General features: G+C 38.6%; 1 protein-coding gene across 2 annotated transcripts in view; it reads left to right on the forward strand.

Annotated features, from left to right (window-relative positions):
* RNF130 (ring finger protein 130) overlaps positions 1-4,060 on the forward strand; it is a 100,007-nt gene extending 95,947 nt beyond the window's left edge. For both annotated transcript variants that reach the window (XM_061188547.1, XM_061188546.1), the window contains one exon: positions 3,873-4,060. In XM_061188547.1, coding sequence (XP_061044530.1) covers positions 3,873-3,888 — 16 coding nt within the window. In that variant the 3' untranslated portion in view covers positions 3,889-4,060. The remainder of the gene's footprint in view (positions 1-3,872) is intronic.
* Positions 4,061-27,086: the final 23,026 nt, after the last annotated feature.

Consider the following 27,086-nt stretch of genomic DNA (forward strand, 5'->3'; position numbering starts at 1 on the left):
GACAAATAAATGTAAGTTAAATATATTTTTACATATTAGCTTCCCTAACATTTGTTGTACTTAAGTAAGCAACATTATTGAACTTCAGTTCCCAAAGGAGGTTTTCTGCTCTACTTCATTATTCAAGTAAACCTTGTTAAATCCCAACATTTACCAGCTTACATTTATATAAATCCATTTTTCCCTCAACATAAAAAAAGTAAATATTTATTTGAAAAATAATATTTGTTTTTATTGGAGGAACAAGTTATAAGATATGTGGATGATATAGGAGAGATTTTGAGTCAAATGGGAGGTTCAGCTAGGTATTCTCTACAGCCCTTTCTTAGTTCCTGGATTCTGTTGCATAGAAATCATGTTCTGAGATTTGCAGAGGATTGTAGCCCAGGCATTCAAGATTCAAAACAGTCTCAGGAGGAGGAAATGAATCTGATGTAGTTAACTTGATGAAATAACTGGAACAAATATGAAATCCTGTAGCATAACTGAAGACCAAGAAGCCCTAGCTCTGCGGCAGGTCGTTGGGCTTCAGTTGTCCACACCAGTGTTCCTCCTGAGCTGTCCTCCTCTGAGGTGTAGTGGTAGAAATTTATAAGCCAGGTCAAAGGAATTGATGTTTCTATTTTACTCTCTACTCAGTATTTCTGAATTGTTTTGCTTGGACTCTTTAAGAGGAACGTTGACATATTTCAGTATGAAAGAGTCTGAAAACTTAATCATTTCTATCTTAGGGATGCTTACCTTAGAGGAGACTGGGGTGGTGTAAGAGGTGTCCCCAGGTATTTGGAGGACTGCCAAAGATGAGAACAGCTACTGTTTATTGCGTGCCTACCAAGAACTTACTCCTGTTTTGGGCTCTGTTACTACCCACATTGCCCCATTTAATACTCATAATGGTCCCGTGGTGACTAACCAGTGCATACAGAGGGTGATACTTACTGTGTAGCTCTGGAGATATCTACAGGGAGGTAGATTTCCATTTCATGTAAGAAAGAACTTCCTGCCAGTCAGAATTGTCCATCCATGCCATGGGCTGTGTTGAAAGCTAATGAGCCTGCTGGGACCTGCTTATTCAGACAGAAGTTACAAGGCTGAAGCTGTTTGGAGGCAGATCCTGAGTCAGGTAGAAGTTCTAAGACTCCTTCTAGTTCTCAGAGTTCCTCTTGAATTGTCTGTCCTAAATGGTCCCTTCCTAGGAGAGATCAGAGCCCAAGGAGAGGGGTTGGGGTCTCTGCTGGCTGCCTCTTTTAGAACCTTCAGGGTCAAAAGCAGTGTTTTTTTTGTTTGTTTGTTTTTAACTTATTTATTTATTTTTGGCTAAGTTGGGTCTTTGTTGCTGCACGCCAGCTTTCTCTAGTTGTGGTGAGTGGGGGCTACTCTTCGTTGCGGTGTGCGGGCTTCTCACTGCGGTGACTTCTCTTGTTGTGGAGCACGGGCTCTAGGTGTGCGGGCTTCAGTAGTTGTGGCTCGCGGGCTCTAGAGCGCATGCTCAGCAGTTGTAGCGCTCGGGCGTAGTTGCTCCGCTGCATGTGGGATCTTCCCGGACCAGGGCTCGAACCCGTGTCCCCTGCATTGACAGGTGGATTCTTAACCACTGCGCCACCAGGGAAGCCCAAAAGCAATGTTTTTAAAACTTTTTTTTAACCATCTCCTACTGTAAGAAATACATTTTATATTTTGACCCAGTGCTCCCACATGTATAACTGAAGCAGAAGTTCCACAGACATTTTCCTTACTACATACAGTATTCTCTGATCTAGTCTTCTCTGTGCTTTTTTGTTGTGTTGTTGTTAATGTTGGTCATGAACTCCTGCATTGATTTTATGATCCATTAATAGGTTACAGCCTCCAGTTTGAGAAACACTGATCTAAAGAATTTTGAATTTTTAGTTTTCAACCTAAAAACTTTTGCTCACGCTAGCACACATCTCTGATTGTTTATTTTCCTGAGACAGCCTTTTTTGTAACAATACCAGCAAAGATTTGCCCCCAGTTTGATCATGAATACTCTTCTTTGTCTTAGTATTTAGTTCTCCTTTTAGCCACTCTGAGCCTGAGATATATATACAGAGGAGTAACCTGAAGCCCAGAGGGACTGAGTGACCCCCAAGAAATGCCATAGGAAGAAGGGCATGGGATTCAAGCCCAGTATTTCTGGTTCCAGCTCTTTCCTTTACACTGCTTGTCTTTGACTACTCCGGAGAGCCATTTAAGGGCTCCAAATAATGCGGTTGAAAAAGATAAATTTGGTTTTCTAAAAACATGGTGACAAAAAGAAGATTACAGCAGCAGAAGCTTTGACTGGACTTCTGTCCTGTCTTTGACAGTGGTCAGTCTTTCATTTTTCAGAAGTGCCTTTAATGTTTGGCTGCATAGTTGTTTATAATTTCTTAGGCAGCAAAAAAAAGTAAGCTTAAAAATCTTTATTTGCCCATTAAAAGTCCTATATCCAGTTTTTCAGAGGAAATGTTATAAAAACAATGTGTTGTCTTAAATATGAACTACAAAAAACAAGTGTAGAGCCCTGTTTGCAGTTTCTATGAATGGCCTTCATACCCAGCCTTTCATTCATTAGGCACCATCTCCCCAGTGCTTGAGGCACCAGGCTTTACCCTGCAGGAGCCCTGGGGAAAGGGAAGGGGGCTGCACTGCTCAGTGCTCTGCACTGCGGTGCTGGTTGAAGTGACGGAGGAGCCAGGGAGTGCCTGCGGACCCAGCACAAGATGACAGGAGTGTCACACAGACACAGGGGAACTGCCGCTTTTGCCCTGAGGGAGTTGAAAAAGGCTTCCTGGAGGGGGTGACTTAGAAACCAGGCCAGGCATAATTAAAGCACAAGGTGAGAAAAAGCAGAGCAGGTTCAGCGAGTTGTGTGGTTTGACGTGTCTGCTGTAGGTGGTGGCGACGGTAGGCAGACTACAGAATTTGGACTGGTTTTTTGTAACCAGCAGGTGATATCTAAGGCTTTTCAGCAAAAAGAAAATTGCTGATGGCTGAGAAGTTGCTTTCATGGTAGAGACTGGAAGCAAGAAGGTAGGTTAGGTGAAAATACAGAGCTGAAGGAGAAAGTCAGTATGATGGGGAGGAGATAAAACAGGAGATGCTGGAGAGTTGTATGTTGACCAAAGATTAAGAGGTTTGAAGTATGGGTCTGGAATTCTGCCGGGAAAAAAGAGAGCAGAATTGAAGATATGATGTGGGAACCTTAGAAATGAACCAGACTCTATAAGGGTTCAGGAACTAGGGCAGTCCCACAGTGCCAGGCTGCAGACGGGGCAGCATTAGCCTGAGGGTAATGCAGGAAACTTCCAAAGATGTCAGGTACCTTCAGGCACCTGATTTAGGGACACACACACACACACACATACACACACGCATGCACATAAAATCTGGGGAATTCCTGTAAGAAAGCCTTACATCCCTGGGAGTCTGTACTCCTCAAAGCTTACTTCAAAATAAATAATGACATGTTTGTTTGAGGTATAAAGCAGGAGCATATTGTAAAGACAGCAGCTACAGATTTCAGGGCACTCAGCATTTAGAACATGTGTTCAAACCAGGAAAAGTTGTAAATTGTACGACAGTTGTCCCTGCATTTTTAAACAAAATGCTGTTAGCCTGTACTTTTCCCTGCCTTCCTTTTCGAAGTACTAACACACTTTTAAGTGACTGAGCCACTTGACCTCAGATCTACAGCTGCTGAGTTCAGGAAAATGCTAGTGACTTACTGGCGTTACCAAATTGGTCTGGGAAATACTTGGGGACAACCCCAGGCCACCATTCAGTTAGGATTACTTTCTCTGTTATTTTAAAACATTGACAACTACCCGTTAACTAATTCTTGACCTCTCTTTTTTCCTTTTATTCCATAGGGTAGAATGGTTTTGAAGAAGGAAAAGAATGCTTTCTGACTGATTGCCTTGAAGGAAAAAAGAACCTATTTTTGTGCATCATTTACCAATCATGCCACACAAGCATTTATTTTTAGTACATTTTATTTTTTCATAAAATTGCTAATGCCAAAGCTTTGTATTAAAATAAATAAATAATAAAATTAAAAGACTGTGTTGTTGAGTGTTATTCACCCACTTGTGTTTGGAAGGCTGATTTGGAGATCACATGCCCAAATTTCATTTGTGTGTGTTTCAGATGCAGAATGTGCTCATACTCCCCAGGGGAGGAACAGTGATGCTGTTTCTTTTGGTCTTTTCACATTGGCTCCTGTTGTGCCCAGATAGGACCCAAGTGTGGGGACATCCTGTGTGGTGATGCCCCCTCGGGCCCTGAACTGAGTTGCTCCATTTTATTTTCTTCAAGGTCGCCATTCACTCTCTGATAATTTCTTGTTTCTTTGTTGGTGGTTGATCTGACTCCTCTAGAACGTCAGCTCCACAGCCGCAGGGACATTTAACTGTGTCACTTGCCACTGTATCTCTGGTACCTAGTAGAGTGCTTTGCACATAGTAAGTGCTCAATAAATATTTGGTGGGATGAAAGCGTGAGTGTACGAAAAATTTTCCAAAATACATAACTGATTAGTAATAAATTATATCTGTCCGAGATTTTTTTTTACGTAGTTTGTACTGTATTCTTTTAAAAACCGTGAATTCTGAAGTTGGATGAGAGCAATTTTACATGTATAAATGAAATTTTTTTGCATTACTTGTGAGGAAGATGTTGAAATATTTTATGTTATATGAATCTTATGCTTGAAGGGATTATCAGTATGTGTAAATGTGCCCAACCTTCCACCTCAGCATACCTGAGAGTTGAGAATATTCCCCCTAGTAGTAATAGGTCCACTACAGCAGTCATACTCAAATCAGTAGGGGGTTGAAGATTCTTTTTTTTATTGAGATATAATTCACATACCATGAAATTTACCCTTTTAAAGGGTAAAGCCACTGCAGTGGTTTCTAGTATGTTCACAAGGTCGTACAACCATCACAACTGTCTAATTCCAGAACGTTTTTGTCATCCCAGAAAGAAGCCTCATAGCCATTAACAGTAACCTCTCACCCCTGCCAGCCCAGAAACCACTAATCTACTCTATGTCTCTATGGATTTGCCTGTTCAGGACATTTTGTATAACTAGAATCATACAATATGTGGCCTTTTGTGTTTGGCTTCTTTCACTTAGTATAGTGTTTTCAAAATTCATCCAGTTGTAGCATGTATCAGTACTTTGTTCTTTTTTGTAGCTGAATAATAGTCCATTGTATGGATATGTGCTGCATTTTTTTCATCCATCCGTTGATGGACATTTGGGTCGTTTCCACATTTTGGCTTTTATGAATAATGCTTCTATGTACATTTGTATACAAATTTTTGTGTGAACATATCTTTTTAATTCTCTTGGGTATATCCCTAGGAGTAGAATTGCTGGGGTATATGTTAACTCTAAGTTTAACTTGTTGAAAAACTACCAAACTGTTCGCCAAGCATCTGTACAATTTCACATTCCTACCAGCAATGTACAAGGGTTCCAGTTTCTCTACATCCTCACCAGTGCGTATTATTTTCCTTTTTCTAAAAAATTATAGCCATATCTAGTGGGTGTGAAGTGGCACCTCACTGTAGTTTTGATTTGCATTTGCCTAGTGACTAATGACGTTTAACATCTTTTCATGTGCTTGTTGGCTACTTGAATGTCTTCTTTGGAGAAATGTCTATTTAAGTCCTTCGCCCATTTTTAATTGGATTATTTGTCTTTTTGTTACTGAGTTGTAAGAGTTCTTTATACATTCCAGATACTAGGCCCTTATCAAATATATGATTTGCGAATATTTTCTCCTATAAGTTCTCTATTTACTTTCTTGATAGAATCTTTTGAAGGACAAGTTTTTTTGTTTTGGGGTTTTTTGGGGGGGAGTCCAATTTGTCTATTTTTTCTTTGGGTTGTGTTTTAGGAGTCATATCTAAGAAACCATTGCCTAATTCAAGGTCACAAAAACTTTCAAGAGTTTTATAGTTTTAGCTCTTATATTTAGTTCTCGCATCCATTTTGAGTTAATATATGTATATGATGTGAGGTAGAGGTCCAACTTCATTTTTTTTTTTGCATGTTGGATATTTGTCTCAGTACCATTTGTTAAAGAGATTATTCTTTCTTCCCCAGATGAATGGTCTTGGCACTCTTGTCAAAAGGCAGTTAGGCATAATATATGAGTTTATTTCTAGACTCTCAGTTCTATTTTATTGGTCCCTATTCTGTCCTTGTGCCAGTATCACATGGTATTGATTACTATTACTTTGTAGTAAGTTTGAAATTGGGAAGTGTGAGTTCTCCAGCTTTTTCACGATTGTTTTGGCTATTCAAGGTCCCTTGCATTTCCATATGAATTTTAGGATCAGTTTTTAATCTCTGCAAAAAAAGCCCCCTGGGATTTTGATAGGGATTACCTTGAATTTGCAAGTCATTTTAGGTAGTAGAGTCATCTTAACAATATTAAGTCTTCCAATCCATAAACAGGAGATGCCTTCCTATTTATTTATTTAATTTCTACAGAAATGTGATTGATTTTTGTACATTGATCTTTTATCCTCGCAACCTTGCTGCACTCATTTACTAGCGCTAATAGTTTTTTAGTGGATGCCTTAGAATTTTCTATATACGAGATCATGTCATCTGCAAATAGAGATAGTTTTACTTCTTCCTTTCCAGTCAGGCTGCCTTTTATTTCATTTTCTTAATTGCCCCTGGCTAGAGCCTTCATTCATAGAATGTTGAATAGAAGTGGTACAAGCAGACATCCATGTCTTGTTCCTGATCTTGAGGGAAAAGCTTTTAGTCTATCACTGTTGAGTATGATGTTAGCTGTGGGATTTTCACTGATGTCCTTTTATCAGGTTGAAAAGTTCCCTTTTGCTTCTAGCTTGTTGAGTGTTTTTATCATAAACGAGTTTGGGTTCTGTCAGATGCTTTTTCTGTGCCTGTTGAGATGATCGTGTGGGTTTTGTCTTTTATTAATATGGTATATTATATTAATTGATTTTCATATGTTGAACCAACCTTACATTCCTGAGATAAATCCCAATTGGTCATAATAGGATTATGTTTTTCTATGTTTCAGGATTCAGTTTGCTAGTATTTTGCTGAGGATTTTTATATCTATATTCAATGAGGAATATTGGTCTGTAATTGTCCTGTGATGTCTTTCTCTGACTTGGTATCAGTGTAATGCTAGCCTCATATAATGAATTATGAAGTGTTTCCTTCTCTTCTGTTTTTTGAAAGCGTTTGAGAGGAATTGGTGTTAATTCTTAATTGGTAGAATCCACCAATAAAGCCACCTGGTCGTGGTCTTTTCTTTGTGGGAAGTTTTTTGATTACTGATTTACTCTCTTACTTCTTATAGGCCTATTCAGGTTTTCTATTTCTAGTTAAGTCAATTTCAGTAATTTGTCTCTCTCTAGGAATTTGTCCATTTCATCTAGGTTGTCACATTTGTTGGCATACAGTTGTCCATAAGATTCCCTTATAATCCTTTTTGTTTCTTCAATGTCAGTAGTAATGTGCCCTCTTTCATTCCTGGTTTTAGTAATTTGAGTTCTTTTTTGCCTGGTCAAAGATATATGCACCTAACGCTTATCCATGGTTTAGCTAGTTATGCCTTGCTAAAGGTTTGTAAATTTTGATCTTTTCAAGGAACCAACTTTTGGTTTTATTGCTTTGTCTATTTTTCTATTCTCTACTTTATTAATTTTCACTCACATCTTTATTATTTTCTCCCTTCTTCTTGCTTTGGGTCTCATTTTTTTCTTAAGGTAGAAAATTATGTTATAGATTTCAGATCTTTCTTTTTTAATATAAGCATTTACAGCTATAAATTTCTCTGTAAGCACAATTTCACCCATCCATAATTTTGGTATGTTTTGGTTTTTATATCATTCATCTTAAGAGTATTTTCTAGTTTCTGCTGTGATTTTCCTTTCGATCCATTGGTTGTTTAAATCCCACGTATTTGTGAATTTCCTTCTGTTATAGAGTTCTAACTTCTTTCCATTGTGGTTGGAGAACATACTTTGTATGATTTCAGTCATTTTACGTATACTGAGGCTTGTTTTATAACCTAACATATGGTCTATCCTGGAGAATGTTCCATGTGCAGTTGAGAAGAATATATAGATTGCTGTTTCTGGGTGGAGTGCTCTATAGGTCTAGTTGGTTAATAGTGTTATTTAAATCTTCTCTTTCCTTCTTTGTCTTCTATCTAGTGTTCTATCCATTATTGAAAGTAAAGTATTGAAGCCTCCAATGACTATTGTTGAATTGTCTATTTCTCCCTTTGATTATGTCTGTTTTTGCTTCATGTGTTTGGAGGCTCTCTTGTTAAGTGCATATGGGGTTAAAGGATTTTTAAAAGTTGCACAGGTTATTCATTACATCATTATTCATTGAGATTCACTGGTTCAGTGGTCCTCCTGATATTTCCAGCCAACTCTGAGTGCTAGAGAGTTAAGCTCAGTGTGTTTGATCTTACCCTCTAGAATGGGTTCTGTTGCCTTGACATTCTCCTTAATACCTACAAAATGTTTTTCACTTAGTAGTATTTTCATCAATTAATAGTATAGTTCCTCCCCACCTACCTTTATCCAGTGGAAATCAAATCAGTTGTTCCCTCTCCTCTATTTCCCATTTATGGTGAATTGTTATTTTCCTTCATCAACAGTCAGGAGATGTAGGACTATTTAAAGGCAATGTTACTGTTTCTATTACTGTACTTTCACCCTTTTCACATTATTTCAAGTCCTAGCAGAGAGTAAGACTAAAAAAAGTAGGTGCTGTTCAGGCCAAATACAGACTTTTTACAAAAGCTAAGAAATAAAATGAGTGAATTACTAGAATAGGGCTTTCCATTAATCTTAGGGAAGATTTGCATCATCCACTGAAATTTGAACCTGCTGTTTTGTGGCTTTGAGATTGAACTGACATCATCAAGTTTTTACATCTCAATTATTTCATGGTCTCAGTGCTCTTTAAAGTGTGGGATTTGTTCCTTAGAACCAAAGTTAGAATTAGCATCAAAATACAGTTGCTTATTTCTTCATGGGCATGGTGCTATCAACTAAGAAATCAGCTTTATGAATTGAAGCAATGTATGAAATTGAATAATTTCTTGTTTACTATTTTAAAAATTATTGAGTGATCAGAAATTAGTCTGGAACAGATGTGATATTTCAGAGTTTTTAAACCCTTCTTGGACAAACTTTTGTAATGCATGAGGCATAGGTTGTTTTGTTTTGTTTTTTACACACACACACATAGTATTATTCAAGAGTATTTTATTTCAAGGAAGCCTCAGTGTTTACAATAGACCAAAAGTTGGTAAGAATTTAGTCCAGAGAGCCTCCAACAGGAATGCAGCTTACCTGATCCTGCCTGGCAACTTCAGACCTGAAGAAATTAAATCTGATTTCTCTTTAGCCAGCTGGGTTGTAACTTTAGGCTTTTTAATAGTTGAGAAAAGATCCTGAAGGTTCCTTGACTTTTTATCTACCAAATTATTTGGTTATGCTAAATTCCTTATCAAGGCAGTTTAAGAATAGAACTTAATGGCAACAGATAATACAAAGAATCCAGTTGAAATAGAAACTGCCATTCTAGATCTCTGCTGTGAAACTGGGCAGGAGAAAACTTAACTATAGCTAGCAGTTCAGATCACAGGATGTGCCAGACACCATGCTGAGTGTTTTATATACATTATAATTTTCATCTTGGCAGCATCCCAATGAGAGAAGTTATAGCTCTTCTCTTACAAATTAAGAAATTGAGGCTTAGAGAAGGTCAAGTAACTTGGCCAAGATGACTCACCTATTAAGTGGCAAAGTCAGAAATGAGACCCTGGCAGCCCAGGGTCATTGTTCCTAACTGCTGGCCACCCTTCATCCATGAGACAGTTGGGCCAGTATTTGTTAGGTTGTGCACAGTTCTTGTACTTGAGGAATTCAGAGTCTCGGGAGAAAAACAGGAAAATAAACAGAGGGAACTATTTGAGGGGAAAGCTTTATATATGCACACATATTATATGTATATATATATACACACACACACACAAATATATAGTGTATGTGTTTATTTGTTTTATATATAGTGTGTGTGTATCACAGAAAAATGGACAGAGTATATACACAACACACTATGTTTTTAAAGTTAATGAATAACCACAATAATAATAGCTAACCTATAGTGCTTACTATGTGATAGGCACTCTTCTAAACATTTTGCATATATTAACTCATTTAATCCTTGCAACAATCCTATTATTAACCCCGTTTTACAGATGAGGAAACAAGTTGAGAGAAATCCAATAACTTGCCAAGGTTAAAGTGCTAGTAAGTAGCTGCAGCTAGACTCCAGTGCAGATAGCCTGGCTCCGGTGTCTGTGTTCTAACCCCCTTTCTGTTTTGTCTCTTAGAGAAGCTTGCCAAGTGGAAGGTAGGTTATAGGGCATGCTGACCACTGGACCCATGTGTGCAAAGCATAATAGTAGGAAAGTCTGAGAAGTGTGATGGGCTTGGATTTAGGACACAAGCAGGGCTGATGAGAAGAGTTTTTCTAGAGCTAGAGATGGTGATGCTCTGCACAAAGCATGGGCTTTCCAGTGGGGAGCCATGAAGAGGCTCGTGCATTTTGGCAGGTATGAATTAGATGCAGACTGGCTCCTGAAATTAAAATACTGGGATCACCTGACGCTCCTTGGTGGTCTAGTGGTTAGGATTCGGCGCTCTCATAAAATACTGGGATCACTAAAGAAAGCAGGTAGAGGTGCTGGTTTAGAACATTACAGCTTAGAAGCTATCCTAAACAAGCCAGCAGGTAAGAAATGGGATGAAAACAGTTGGGTCAGTGACAAGGGGAAGATTCTAGAAATCTTACTCCGTAAGTAAGGAGACCTCTAGGAAGAATTCACTCAGTGCAGCAGAGCTTTATGAGTGCATTTATGCCCACTCAGAGTACAGCTCAGAGAGAAGTTTTGAAATTGTCTTGGGGAAATACTTTCTTTACTGAGGAGTCAAAAAGCAGGTATAAATAACAGGAGCTAGGGCAGCAGCTAAACCTGAGTTTGAGCTGAGCATAAGAAAGGGTAATGGCAAACCCAGGTGATGAAAAGATGCCCAAGATGGGTGTGCTATATTGGTGGCAACAGCCTGGCCATTCTTTGATGAGGCTTCAAAAAACTGAGAAGAAATCTAGTAAATCTTAAAATTATCCAGTTCCTTTTTCATGAAAGTTCCTTTTGAGGAAAGTGTCAGTTGGTCTTTCCTAATCAAGGGGAAAGGGGTTTTCTCACCCTGGGTGAGGAAGCTGAGGCACCATTGCCCTCTGCCTTAAGGGGGTGCCTCTTCCTGCTCAGGCTGCCCCAAAGCTCAGGGCGAAGTTGGGCACTTGGCCAGAGGTGGACCTGACCTGACCCTTCCTCTAGGAGGCTTCTTGCCTCATGACCTCCAAACACACACGCTACCACACGTGACTAATACAAGAACAGCCTACACACGTGGACAACGAAGAATCGTTCAGAATTCAAGGCACAAATGACTTAATTTCTCTTCTGTCCCAGAAAAGGAGTTCTCCAGGGTTTTGCTTTTGGTCACAGGCATATCATAACTATAGGGTAGGGAAGTTGTGTCTTAGCAGGTAGGGGTAGTTTATAAAGGCAAAAGACAAAGTGTAGCCCAAATTACATTTGAAAAATCCCTCAAATCCCAGTGAAATGCTGACAGGAGGTATACAGGAGACTGCAACTTACTGAAGAAACGTCAGAGTCATATACTCCTGTCACTCCTGGTATGGGGTGACAGGCAGACTCACCCCCACTATTTAAATGTTCTCTCTCTCACCCTCCTCTTCCGCCTTTCTCTCCTGGCATTTATTGTTGAGTGGATATAAATGTACATTGAAACTCAGGCTCCCACTCTCTAAACCGGGCTGGAATCCTATTCCACAGAAGTATTAATGTGCAGCCTAAGACAGACATAAAAGTTCACAGCAGCAGAGCATAGTATTTAGGTTCCTGTCAAGGCCAGCACTGCTAAGCTTTGGGAGAAGCAAACTGAATTTTTATTGACCCTCTGAGTACTTCACCTACACAGCCAGCTAAGTTAACTGAAACACACAAAGCAGCATCTCTTTGGTGCTGTAGACCGAAGTGATCCACACATTCGAACGTGTAGTCAGGCGACAGAGGTATGAGTCCCAGACCAGGCCCTTCCTGACTGGGTCAGTCACTTACCCTCTCGCAGCCTCAGTTTCTCAGCAGTGGAATGAAAGTTACAATAATAGCCACACAGGGCTGTGAGAAATAGATGATTTGTGAAGGTGCCTGGCATATAGTGTTACCCAATAATGTTTGTTTCTTCCTTCCTTGTATGGAAAGATGGACTGACCTATAAAAGTCCTTCCTAGTGTTGATAATAGGAAAGCCTTGCTCAGGCATCCTTCGGACCAGGAAAGGCTCCACATTGCTGAGGTTTTACGACTGGTCTTCTATTCCATGCCTGGGTCCATTAGGCACCACTACCTCTCCCTCATGTCTACCCATGCTCATCTTCATCAAGGAACAGGGGTCCTGGGTCCAGGTGAGAATTCATGAAGCCCTTTGAAAGGTCTCTTGGAAAATCTGTCTCACCTCCAACCACGATCCCTGTTTTACATGAGGAAAGCTTTATGTGAAAATTCTGGTCATTTATCACTTTTCAACAGGTGCAGCCACCATTAAACCTAAAGCTTTGCTGCTTGTGAGCAAATATTTGCATCTGATCTAGAAATGGGGCCCACAGGCTAGAAATGATGCAAAGAAAATAGGAGGAAAGGGGACTAGGAAGGGGGGTGTAGTAGCCCCCATTCACAGAGCCAAGCACCATCACCCCTGGAGCCTTACTCCAAGTGAACTCTTGATTCCTCAGGATAAAGAAGACTTGAGCATTGTCTAATTTCTTTAAGAAGACACAAGATAAAGATTTGTAGATTACACTGTTACCTTAATTATAGGAATGCGAGGTTTCCATAGTGAAAGTAATTCTTAAAATTTGCCAGGTCCTTTAGTTATTTAGCTGGCTCTATTACAGCACTGAGTGCTGAAAACTTGTGTCTTCACTTATGTTCTAGTTTTTAAATTTCTTGAAAAGAAAGAAGTAGTAGCAACATTGTATTTTTTTTTTAATTTTTTTAAAAATTTATTTATTTTATATTTTTGGCTGCATTGGGTTTTCATTGCTGCGCGCGGGCTTTCTCTAGTTGCAGCGAGCAGGGGCTACTCTTCGTTGTGGTGTGTAGGCTTCTCATTGCAGTGGCTTCTCTTGTTGCAGAGCACGGGCTCTAGGCACACGGGCTTCAGTAGTTGTGGCACGCAGGCTCAGTAGTTGTGGCGTGCAGGCTCAGTAGTTGTGGTGCACGGGCTTAGTTGCTCCGCGACATGTGGGATCTTCCCGGACCAGGGCTCAAACCCGTGTCCCCTGCATTGGCAGGCGGATTCTTAACCACTGCGCCACCAGGGAAGCCCAACACTGTATTTTTTAAATCCAAGTTGTTACCAGGACCTTTGTAAAGTCCTTGGGAAGTTTTTGAAGTTTAATTAAATTTTGATTGCCTCAGAAAAAGTATACCTTCTTATTTACTATTGCCATTTCTTATGCAGCATAAGAAACAAATCAGTTAATGGTGTTGCAACTAGGGAGTTTTAAGTTATCGTTAAATGTTTTTTGCAGTTTGATCATAACTGTAATCCAAGTTACTTATGTTTTAAGAGTACAAAACTGAAAGATAACTTAGTTTTGGATTCAGATTTACCAGGATTCAACTTCTAGCTTTATGATTTTGAGCAAGTTTTTTAATCTTTCTGAGCCTTAGTTTCCTCCCTGTGAAATAAAAATAACTTTTCTATCTTATGGGACTGTTGTGAAATTGTATATAAATGTTAAGTTTTTCTGGGACTTCCCTGGTAGTCCAGTGGCTAAGACTCTGCGCTCCCAATGCAGGGGGCCCAGGTTCAATCCCTGGTCAGGGAACTAGATCCCACATGCTGCAACTAAGAGTTTGCATGCCACAGCTAAAAACCCACATGTCACAACGAAGATCCTGCACTCGGCGACGAAGATCCCGCATGCTGCAACTAGGACCCAATGCAGCCAAATAAATAAATAAATAGATAGATAGATAGAACACCCTTATCAGATATATGATTTGCAAAGAGTTTCTTTCATTCTTTAAGTTGTCTATTCACTTTCTTGATAGTGTCTTTCAAGCACAAATTTTTAATTTTGATGGAGTCTTTCTTTTCTTTCATTGTGTTTTTAGGTGTCATATCTGAGAGACCATTGCCAATTCAAAGTCACAAAAACTTCAAGAGTTTTGTAGTTTTAGCTCTTATGTTTAGATCTTCATCCATTTTGAGTCAGCATATGTATGTGATGTGAGGTAGAGATCCAAATTCTTTTGCATGTAGATATCCATTTGTCCCAATACCATTTGTTGAAGAGATTATTCTTTTTTCCCTGTTGAATAGTCTTGGTACCCTTGTCAAAATTCAGTTGAGCATAATATATGAGTTTATTCATGGACTCTCAATTCTATTTTATTGACTCTATGTCTGTCCTTGTGCCAGGATCACATGGTATTGATTACTGTTGCTTTGTAGTAAGTTTGAAATTGGGAAGTGTGAGTCCTCCAACTCTGTTTTTCCTTCTTCAATATGAAATATATTACTTTCTTAATTTTAATTTTATTGGAGTATAGTTGATTTACAATGTTGTGTTAGTTTCAGGTGTACAGCAAAGTGATTCAGTTATACATATAATATATTCATTCTTCTTTAGATTCTTTTCTCTTATAGGTTATCCCAAAACATTGAATAGAGTTCCCTGTGCTATACAGTTGGGCCTTGCTGGTTATCTATCTTATATGAAATATATTACTTTTAAAGCAGCAACAGAGGACTGACAGTTGGTGTCTTGACAGAAACAATGGAAACCAGAAAACAGTGGAATGAAGTGTTAGGGGGAAAAATATGCCAACCTAAAAACCTAGGGGAAAAAATTCATCAGAAATAAAGATGAGGGGACTTCCCTGATGGTCCAGTGGTTAAGAATCCATAGTGCAATGCAGGGGACGCCGGTTCAATCCCTGGTCAGGGAACTAAGATCCCACATGCCGCAGGGCAACTAAACTCACATGCCGTAACTACAGAGCCCACTCTGGAGCCTGCGCACCACAACTAGAGAGGAGCCCACACACCGCAACAAAGAGCCCACGGGCTGCAACTAAGACCCGATACAGCCAATGAATAAATAAATAAATATTTTTTTAAAATTATGATACTCTTAAAAGTTTTTTAAAAAATAAAAATAAATTTAAAAAGATAAAGATGAAACAAGACATTTTCCAACAAACAGAAACACCGAAAGGGAGTTCTTCAGGCAGAAGAAAATTATTCCAGATAAAAACATGGAGATGCAGGAAAATTCAAGAGCAACATCAAGGGTAAATATTCAGGTAAAATGACAATCGATGTAATATAAAACACTAATAATAATGTCTTGTGGAAATTAGTTGACATTAATTGCACAAAAAGATGGGAGAGGATAAATGGAATAAAAGTACTCAAGACACTTGTATTTACAGGAATAATTAAAAACACCAATTTATATTAGATGTTAATAAATCAAAGATACATGTTGTGATCCAGGGTAACAACTAAAACAATAATGGTCTCTAGGTTAGCAAAACCACTAAAAGAATAATAAATAATATATAATAAACTTATGAGGGAGAATGGAATAATAAAGTCATCTTTAAGAAGAGTTAAAAATAAAAAGGAGGAAAATAATATGGAACAGGTCAGATAAATACAAAACAATATAATGATAAATTTAAATCCCAATGTGTCAGTAATGAATGTAAATTGATGCTTAAATCCTCAAAGATAAATATAGACTAGATTTAAAATTTATATACATATACATCAATGAATGTGTAATAGTTCTTTAATATGAGACAGAAATGTTGAAAGTAAAATGATAGAAAAATAAATACCATGTAAATATTAACCAAAAGAAAATTGTTATATAAATATAACAAAATATGCTTTAAGATAAAGAGGGACACTTCATAATGATGAAGGAGTTAATCCATCATGAAGAAAACAGTTCTAAATTTTTGTACCTAATATATCTTCAAAATATATGAAGGGAAAATTGACAGATCTAAAAGAAGACAGTTCCACTATCACAATGGGAATTTTATTTTTTTTAATTAATTTATTTTATTTATTTATTTTTGGCTGTGTTGGGTATTTGCTGCTGCACTCAGGCTTTCTCTAGTTGCGGCGAGCAGGGGCTACTCTTCATTACGGTGCACGGGATTCTCATTGCAGTGGTGTCTCTTGTTCTCTTGTTGAGCACAGGCTCTAGGCACGTGGGCTTCAGTAGTTGTGGCACACGGGCTCAGTAGTTGTGGCTCACGGGCTCTAGAGCGCAGGCTCAGTTGTTGTGGCATACAGGCTTAGTTGCTCCGCAGCATGTGGGATCTTCCCAAGCCAGGGATTAAACCGTGTCCCCTGCGTTGGCAGGCAGATTCTTAACCACTGCGCCACCACCGGGGAAGTCCCACTGGGAATTTTAAACACACCTCTTGGTAACAAGCAGAGAAATACTCATTAAGGATCTAGATTTGAACAACATAATTAATAGACAAGATGTAATTGACATATATATGGCACTCATCAACTACAGGATATATATTATTTTCAAGTGCACATAGATCATTTACTAGAATAGACCATATTCTGGGTGATAAAGCAAATGTCAACAAATATATAAGGATTGAAGTCATACAGAGTATGTTTTCTGACCACTGGAATTAAGTTAGAAATCAATAACAAAAAAATATTGGAATGATAGGAATCAAGTAATAAACTTCTAAAAAAAACCTCATGAGTCAAGAAATTGCAGTTGTAATTATAAAAAAAATTTTAATTGAATGCCAATAAAATCACAACATATCAAAACTTGTGTGATGCAGCTAAAGCCATGTTAGAGGGAAATCTGTGGCTTCAAATGCATATATTAGAACAGAAGAAAGGCTAAAAATCAGTGTTATAAGCATTCCTCTCAGTTAAAGAACAGCAAACTGAATCAAAGGAAATAATAAAGATCTTAAATTAATTTAACAGAAAACAAATATACAATAGAAAAAAAATCAACCAAGTAAAAGTTGTTTCTTTGAAAAGACTAATAAAATTGATAACCTCTGCTCATCAAGAAAAAAGACCCAAATGACCCATAAGAAGAACAAAAAAGAGGACATCAGTACAGAGCTTACATACATTAAAAATAAGAATAATAAAGTTCATAAAAGCAGAAAGTAAAATGGTAGTCACCAGGGATCAGAAGGAGGGGGGAAAAGGGAAATTGTTGTTTAATGGGTATAGATTTCAGATGTGCAAGATGAAAAAGTTATGCAGCTGTTTCACAACAATGTGAATATACTTAACACTACTCAACTATACACTTAAAAATGGTTAAGATGGCAAATTTTATGTTATGTTTTTTACTATAATAAAAAAATTAATAATAAAAGAGTATTATGACAACTTTGTGTTAAGAATCTCTGAAATTTAAATGAAAATGGACAAATTCCTTGAAAAATACTAATTACCAAAATTGACACAGAAGAAACAGGAAATCTGAATTCTCCTACATCTAAGTAATAAATTAAAGTCATAGTTTAAAATCTTCCCTCAAAGAAAAACTCTAGGGGTAGGAGATTAACAGGTACAAACTACTATGTATAAAATAAGCAAGATACAAGCATATAGTATACAGCACAGGGAATATAGCCAAATTTTATAATAACTTTAAATGGAGTATAATCTATAAAAATATTGAATTACTATGTTGTATACCTGAAACTAATGTAACATTATAGATATTATTAATGTTATAACATCAACTATACTTTAATTTTTTAAATAATTAATTAATTTTTAAAAAATTTTAAAACTCTAGGCCTAGGTGGTTTCACTGATGAATTGTTTATAATATCTAAGGAAGAAATAAAACAGTCTTACACAAATTTGTCCAGAGAATAGAAAAAGAGGAATACTTCCAAGTCCTTCACTGAGACCAGCATAACACTAACACCAAATCATGACAAAGACATTACAAAAAAGAAAATTACCAGTTAATTTACTATATGAATATAGATACAAATATTCTAAATAAAATATTAGCTAAATGAATCTGACAATATATAAGTAGGAAAAATTACAGCCAAGTTAGACTTGTTAAAAAATGCAAGGTTGAAAATCAGTGTGATTCAACACGTTAACAGAATGAAAATGAAAAGTCATATTTTTATCTTAATAGATACAGAAAAGACATTTGCTGTAATTCAGCACCCATTCTTCCTTATCTAATAGTATTTTCAAAACTACAGCAAACATCATACTTAATAATGAAATATTTAAAACTTTTCCCTATGATTGGAAATCAAGATACCTCCTGTGATTTCTCCAACATTTTATTGGCAGTCTTAGCCAATATGATAAGGCAAGAAAAAGAGATAGATGTAAGGATTGGAAAGGAAGAAATAAAACTGTCACTATTTACAAACAACATAGTAGTATATGTAAAAACTCCCAAAGACTCCACAAATCAGCTCTTAAAATGAATAAGTAAATTTAGCAACATCAATTTTCTTTCTATATGCCAACAATAAAAAATTAAAAATGAAATTTTTAAAGAGATACCATTTACAAAAGCATCAAATACTGAGGAATAAATCTAAAAGAATATGTGCAGGATTTCTACACAGAGAACTATAAAGCATTATTGAGAGAAATTAAAGATGACCGAAATAATTGAATATACCAGGTTGATAGGTTATAAGACTCAATATTATAAAGATGTTAATTCTCTCCAAATTGACCTATGGATTCACTGCAGTTTCAATCAGATCCCAGTAGGGGTGTGTGTGTGTGTGTAAAACTTGACAAGCTGATTGTAAAATTTACATGGAAATTTAAAAGACCGAAAATAACAAGACAATCTTGAAGAATGATAAAGTGGAGGAATTACCGAACTCGATATTAAGACTTTTTATAAAGGTACAGTAATTAAGATTGTGAGGTATTGATACAAGGATGGACAAATAACTTAATAGAACAGAATATGGTCCTAAAACGACCATGCATTTATGAACACTTGATTCATACAAAGGTAGCACTGTATAGTAGTGGGTATAAGGATGGTCTTTTCAATAAGTGGTGCTGCATCAACTGAATATCTATAAAGAAAGAATGAATCTTGATTCCTACTTCACACCATACTCAAAAATGAATTTGAAGTGGAGCATAGACCTAAATATGAATGGTAGAACAATGAAGCTTCTGAAAGATAAAATAGAATATCTTCAAAACCTTGGGATAGGCAGTTTCTTAAACAGGACTCAAAAGAGCACTAACCATAAAATAAGAGATAGATAAATTGGTCCACACTAAAAGTAAGAAATTCTGTTCATCACAATACACTATTTTAGAAGAAAACCTATAGTACTTATAGCAAAGTAATAAGTAATACTTATATATTACTTACATAATGTCATAAGTATTACTGATGACAAAGGACTCATACTAAGAATAAAGAAGGAAAAGACTGACAACCTGATAGAAAAATGAGCAAAAGAAATACACGTTTCAGGATGAGCAAGATGTACAAATAGCCTAAAAACATATAAAAAAGTGCTCATCCTTTTTAGTCATCAGGGGATGTAAGTTAAAACCACAATGAAATACCATTATATACCCACCAGAAGTGCAAAAATTTTAAAGTCAGAAAATATCAAGAATTAGTGTAGATATAGAACAACTGGAATTCTTATCCACTGGCGGGGGTAAAAATTGGTACAGCCACTTTGGAAAACTGCCAGTATCTGCCAAAACTGCCAGTATATGCATACCCTAAGACCCAGCAATTTCATCCCTAGTTTACCTACGAGAATTGCATACACATGTACAAAAAAGAAACACAAGAATATTCCTAACAGCAATATTCATAATAGCTCCAAAATGGAAACAAAGCAAACGTCCATCAATAGAAGATTGGATAAATAAATTGTGGGGTAGTCGTACGATGGAATATCATGCAGCAGTGAAAATGAACAAACTACTGCTATATTCAATGACATGGATGAATGTCACAACATAATATTGTCTGAAAGAATCCAGACACAAAAGAAGATATACTCTGTTTCTATTTATGTAAAATTGAAAATAGACAAAACTAAACCATGGTCTGAAAAGTCTGGATTGTGGTTTCCTTTGGAGGAGAAGAGAGGGCCTAGTGACTGGGATCAATAGAGGTCCTTGTGGGGTGCTTGTAGGGTTCTAGTTCTTGATCCAGTGATTTCATGGGTGTGTTCTCTTTGTAAAAATTCACTGAGCTGTATACTTATACTTTGTGCACATCTGTATATAGGTTATACCTCAAGAGTTTACTTAATAACATTATGTAGCCAATAACAAAAATAATAATAATCAGTTAATCAGTAAATAGGATGTTTCCAGGTGTTGAAAAATATGCTGTGCTTTCTTGGCAAAGCCAGCATCATGCCTTTCTCTGAAATTCAGCTGCTTGTGTGTTCCTCTCTTGATATTATATTTTTCTCAAGTAAACTGGTTAATAGCTGGGTAGATTACTGAGTAAATTCTGACCGATTATTTATTACCAAAGATTTGGTGTCAGCTGATCAGTGCACTAACACAAAAAGTTAGGTCATTTCCGCTTCTGGCAGCTTTAGTTCTCCCTGCAGAGCAGGAAGCCTCTTCTTTTGCTGGGTTTCTTTTGTTTGTTTGGTTTGATTTTTAAATCTTTAACCCTGGGACTTCCCTGATGGCACAGTAGATAAGACTCTGAGCTCCCAATTCAGGGGGCCAGGGTTGGATCCCTGGTCAGGGAACTAGATCCCACATGCATGCTGCAACTAAGTTCACATGCCACAACTAAGGAGCCCACATGCCACAACTAAGGAGCTTGAGAGCCACAACTAAGGAGCCTTGGGGCCACAACTAAGGAGCCTGCCTGCTGCAACTAAGACCCTGTGCAACCAAATTAAAAAAAAAAAAATCTTTAACCCTTTAGCCCTGTTGGACTATGCAGATTCCTCTGAGGGTTGAGACTCAGCTGTCAGAGATCAAAGATCCCGTCTTTTACTTGGGACTCCTCTAAGAGGTCTGCTTATACAGATGGTAAGCATCTTTGAATTCATCCCAGTTTTTTAAATGCAGAAGTTTTTAATATAGGAAAGTTAAACAAGAAAATAGAAATGGTCCTACTACTCATACTAGTGCATGAAATGCTTTCATTTAATAATTGTCTATACTCCTTATAACAGCCTTCCTCTCCTCCCTGCCCATCATATCATTTGAACAATAAGACCAAAGTAAAATAAAAAGTTTAAAAAAAAAAAAGAACAAAGTTACAGAACTTATAATACCTGATTTCAAGATTTAAAAAGCTGTAGTAATCAAGACAGTGTTATATTAGTGTAAAGATAGACAAACGAATTGCTGGAATAATGCCTAGAAAAAGACCATACACATTGATCAATGGATTTTCAACCAAAGTGCCAAGGCAATTCTATTGGGAAAGGATAATCTTTTAAACAAATGATGCTGGAACAATTGAATATCCATAGGCAAAAGCTGAACTTCAACCTTTATTTCCCACCATATACAAAAATGTATTTGAAGTGGATCATCTAAATGTAAGAGCTAAAAATATAAAACATGAACACATAGGAGAAAATCTTAATGACCTTGGATTTGGCAAAGATTTTTTTATTCAGACACAAAAAGCACAAACTATAAAAGGAAAAATCAATAAATTGGATTTTATCAAAATTCAAAACTTTTTGCTTTTCAAAGGGCATTGTTATAAAAATAAAAAGGCAAGCCACAGACCAGGAGAAAATATTTGCAAAACATATATCTGACAAAGGACTTGTTTCTAGAATTTTTTTTTAAAAAACTCTTACAAGTCAATAATAGGAAGACAACTAAATTTTTTTAGTGGGCAAAACATTTGAACAAAAGGCTTCACAAAAGAAGATATACAGTTGGCTAATAAGCACAGGAAAAGAAGCCAAATATCAGAGAAATGCAAACTAAAACCACAATGAGATACTGCTACACTCCTACTAGAATGACTGAAATGTAAAAAATTGACCATCTAAATGCCGACGAGGATGCCAAGGAACTGGAGCTCTCATTCACTGCTGGTGGGGTACAACCATTTTCGAAAAGTAAACATACACCTATCCAGTGATTCCACTCCTAGGTACCTACCAGAGAGAAAGGAAGGCCCAAGTCCACACTCAGACTTGTACGCAGATGTTCATAGTAGCTTTATTTGTAAAAGCCAATAAATTACCATATGATTCCACTTAAATCAAATTCTAGAAAGATGCAAACTAATCTGTGGTCTACCTGGAGATAGGAGCAGAGTTGGAGAAGTGCAAGAATTATCAGAGACACCAGGAAACTTTTGAAGGTGATGGAGGTGTTCACTATCTTGATTCAGGTGATGGCTTCAGGGGTGCAAACATATGTCCAAATTTGTCAAACTGTACACCTTAAATATGTGCATTTTGTTGTATGTCACATATACTTCAATAAGGCTGTAAAAACAAACAGTTGTTCAGAAAAGGAAGGACCAGAGTAAGCATGGCTCAGCTCTGAATAGCACAAATAGTCAAATAATGTAGACACAATCTTTTAAATCTTTTTTTAAAATTAATTAATTTATTTATTTGGCTGTGTCGGGTCTTCGTTGCTGCCTGCGGGCTTCCTCTAGTTGCGACGAGCAGGGGCTACTCTTCGTTGCAGTGCAAGGGCTTCTCATTGCGGTGGCGTCTCTTGTTGTGGAGCACGGGCTCTAGGCGCACGGGCTTCAGTAGTTGTGGCACGTGGGCTCAGTAGTTGTGGCTTGCCGGCTCTAGAGCACAGGCTCAGTAGTTGTGGTGCACGGGCTTAGTTGCTCCGCAACATGTGGGATCTTCCTGGACCAGGGCTTGAACCCGTGTCCCCTGCATTGGCAGGCAGATTCTTAACCACTGTGCCACCAGGGAAGCCCTAAAGCTGTTTTTAAATTGAAGTATAGTTGATTTACAATGTTGTGTTAGTTTCTGGTATGATTCAGATATATATAGATATATAGGTATGTATCTATATATATACTTTTTTATATTCTTTTCCATTATAGTTTATTATAAGATATTGAATATGGTTCCCTGTGCTATACAATAGGACCTTGTTGTTAACACTGAATTTTTTAATCAAAATATAGTTATATTGGGGCAATGGAAAATACGTGTGGATGTGGTAGAGGGGAGGGGGAAAATCCTCATTTTCCATAGTAGGAGTGCAGTAGATAAAGTCTAAGACTGAAACGATTAGGAAGGATCAACAAAGGCATATTATTTAGGGACATGGATCAGCTCAAAGTGGCTGTCTGAGAAAGCAGGACTGGAGATTACTGGTCTTAACATGTGTAGAATTAACCATGTAAATGAACTTGGATATAAATAAAAACTTTTTAATGCATTATCAGAGCTTCAAAGTCACATCTGTCAGTCTGCTCAGCTGATGAAGGGGCTCTGTGCCCACCCTACCCCCACCATCGGGCTCAGCCCAGAACAGGTGCTCAAACAGGAGGTTTGAGAGTTCTCCACGTGACCGTGTGTCCCCAGACAGAGGCCTTCAAATGTATAAGTGGAGTCTTTTTCTCTTAAGAAAAAGACAGGCAGCTTTTGCTTGAAGAGCTCAAGTGGTTATCTCCTGGGGATCCAAGCACTGGAATTTACATGTTTAAAGTGTGCTTACACTGAGGGATGCCTGTATTCTTTTCATGATAAGAGCCCAAAATGGAGATATTTGAGAAAATGTGATGCTTTGAAGTAGTCCGCGTTCTTTCCTTCAAGCCGTGTGGGGAGTATAGGCCTGACAACCTATTAAGTCTGTTTTTCTTGTTCCTTTTCTAGGCGGTCACTTCTTTCATCGGAACTCTCTGTCCCCTCGGAGCCTGGTGTATGAAAGTGAATTCTCCACAATCGAACCTTCTTTGGACATGTATGATGAGAACAAAACCTGATTTTTAAAAATGGGCTGTCACCTCTTTTGTGATTTGATTTATGATCACCTTTCTTATTTTGTATTCTTCTGTCAGTGTCCATTTTGGAAGAATGGCAGTGCTTTTCAAGCACAGGTTGGGGCTCAGGGTTAAATTGCCAAGTTCCCCCAAGGTGAGGCTTTGAGGACAACGTTATTGCCCAGGTAGCCTCATGGCACCGAAAACCTACCCAAAGCTGGCCACTGAACATGGGCCCCAGCAAGCCTGGCTGTTTCCAGAGAAGAGGCGGGGCCCAGGGGTTAACGTTGCATTGCCAACGTGTCTCTGAATAATCACATGCTATTCTGTGTCGGGGTGCCGCTGGGGGTTTTTAAATACCTTTTGTGCTCCCCACTTATAATGCATACTAAAGCCTGCAGGCACTGCTTCTTACTGATGCAGGGCACAAGTTGCTGCTCCTTGGCCCACTCTGTATTTTCCTGTCTCTTACTTTACTTCCTGTCAAAGGACCTCTTTCTAAGGGTTCTTAAGAGAAAGGCTTGCCTTTTGTCCCTCCTCTGAGACTGACCCAGCGCACTGCAGTGGAGCTGCAGGCTGTGCAGTATGGGCAGTTGTCTGTGTTGTTGCCAGCGTCCCTCATAGAGCATGACATAAGGTGACGAGTGCTTATGTGACCACTGAAACACTGAAGGCCCTGTCCCTGAGGCCAGTGGATTTGTCTTCTTGGCAACTGCTGATGTGTATGGGGAGATAGTGCCCAGGAGGCCAGCTGGGCATGGTGATCCCCAGGTGACGGCCAGTGGTTGTCAAAATCAGAATGTTCTGAGTGCTTTCTTGAGAAAACCAAACCACCTCCTTGCTGTTAGATACCATATAAGCACCCGTCTTCAGTCTTCACCCATCCAGCCCAGTCCCCTCCCACCAGCCTCAGCTTCAGCATGAAGCAGGCACAGGAGCTTACAGGAAAACCTTGGTAGCCAGTGTGGCAGACATGAGGGACACACATGCTCTTCCCACATGCCTGGGATGACATCAAGTTAACATCGCAAGAAACATGTATCTTAAGAGTAATGCCAACACAGAACCACAGTGAGCAAATTTATAAAACAAATTACGCATCCTTTTTGCTTAAGGACACACCGTAGTTCAGCCTGTTTCTCCCATCCATATAAGCTACGGAGAGATGTAAATGTAAATCCTCAGATCCTTGTATGAGAGTGGAAACTTCAGTTCCATATGCCTAGAGTTAGATCCAGCAGCAAGCCATGCAGAGTTGCCCTGTGATTTGTATTGACTCTGTAGGACAGAGTTTGAAGTGAACACTTCCCATTTTTCGTGTGCAGCTGGCTTCTCCTCTTGTGATGTGTTGCTAAGATGCCTCAGACACAGTTGTGCCTGGAACAAAACCCCTCAGAGAACCAGGGAGTGACGTCACCTCCGAGTGACCAGCAGCATGTTATTATCATTTGAGGCTGGAACAGTGCAGAGTTTTGAGGTTGTAGCAGCTTTTTCTTTTTACCTTTAACCAAGGGCTTTTGTTTGGTTTTCCTTTGTACTATAGTCTTTGTACTGTAAAAATATTTTTGATAAACAGTTCCAAGAGAGCACTATTCGGAAAGACAGGTTTGCCCCACTGGCTTTACAGTAAGACAGTATGTCTCAAGGAGATTAGAACTCGGTCTGCCAGAGGTTCCAGACACTCACCTGCGTTTATATTTGGTTTGACTCACCTGACAGAGAAAATGGCTCAGTTCTGACTATGTCGTCCCTACCATGACCTTGTTTTCCTGATCCAGAACTCAGATCCGAATGGAGTGTTTTCTTCTGATTAGTACAATCTTACAAAAGTATATACAGGGGCTTCCCTGGTGGCACAGTGGTTAAGAATGCACCCGCCAATGCAGGGGACACAGGTTCGAGCCCTGGGCTGAGAAGATCCCACATGCCACAGAGCAACTAAGCCCGTGCGCCACAACTACTGAGCCCACTCACCTAGAGCCCGCGAGCCACAACTACTGAAGCCCGCGTGCTTAGAGCCCGTGCTCCACAACAAGAGAAGCCACCGCAATGAAAAGCCTGCGCACTGCAATGAAGAGTAGCCCCCGCTCACCGCAACTAGAGAAAGCCCGCGCGCAGCAACGAAGACCCAAGGCAGCCATAAATAAATAAATAAATAAATAAAACAAATACTACATTTCATATATATTTTTTAAAAAAAGGCATATACATTAAATTTCACTCCAGACGTTACTGAAAAGAAATGAAATTACTTGAGATGAAATTAAATATTCAGGTGCCTAAAAGTCCACCTATTAATATAATATTTGAATTTCTGGTAAATCTAGGCACACATTCGCTGTCAAATAACCAAGGAGGCATTTCTGACAGGCGAATTCTCTCAGCATAGTGCTTCAGATCCCAGCTCAACACCCTTTTCCTAAAAATTGGGGCCACTTTCCTGCTCAGCTAGAGAATGTCCTGCCTTTGTCAGGAGAGGCAGTAACTTCTCCAGGGAGGTCATATACTCCAGGAATAGCGAGGGTAGCATTTTTTATCCCAAACAACAGAGCTTCACTGGCTGCTGTGCCGAGGGGAAAGCCTCGGCTCAGCCACCCTCGGGACCCTGGCAGGGGGTGGGACACCAGGGCTGCTTGCCCTGTGAGCTTTGTGAGAACGCACTTCTCACCATGGGCAGTCCTGCCCGTGAGAAGCTTGCGGTGCGGGGGGCCGAGTGCCTTGGCCATGTGGCAAAGTTGGGGTGTGGAGAGGCGCTTCTGCCCTGTATGAGTATCTCAGTTGTTGCAAGCCTTCCGGCTGCAGTGATCATTAGCCAGGAATAATATGATAACCTCTGATTGTTTTTTGTGGGCTTTGGGGGGAAGGGGGCGGGGAGTACTATTTGAAGAGTGGAAGGGGCAGAGGAGTGAGCTTCTTACACCATAAACCCTCTGTCCCTCCAGTGG

This window comes from Eubalaena glacialis, chromosome 4, assembly GCF_028564815.1.
Source record: "Eubalaena glacialis isolate mEubGla1 chromosome 4, mEubGla1.1.hap2.+ XY, whole genome shotgun sequence".
NCBI lineage: Eukaryota > Metazoa > Chordata > Mammalia > Artiodactyla > Balaenidae > Eubalaena > Eubalaena glacialis.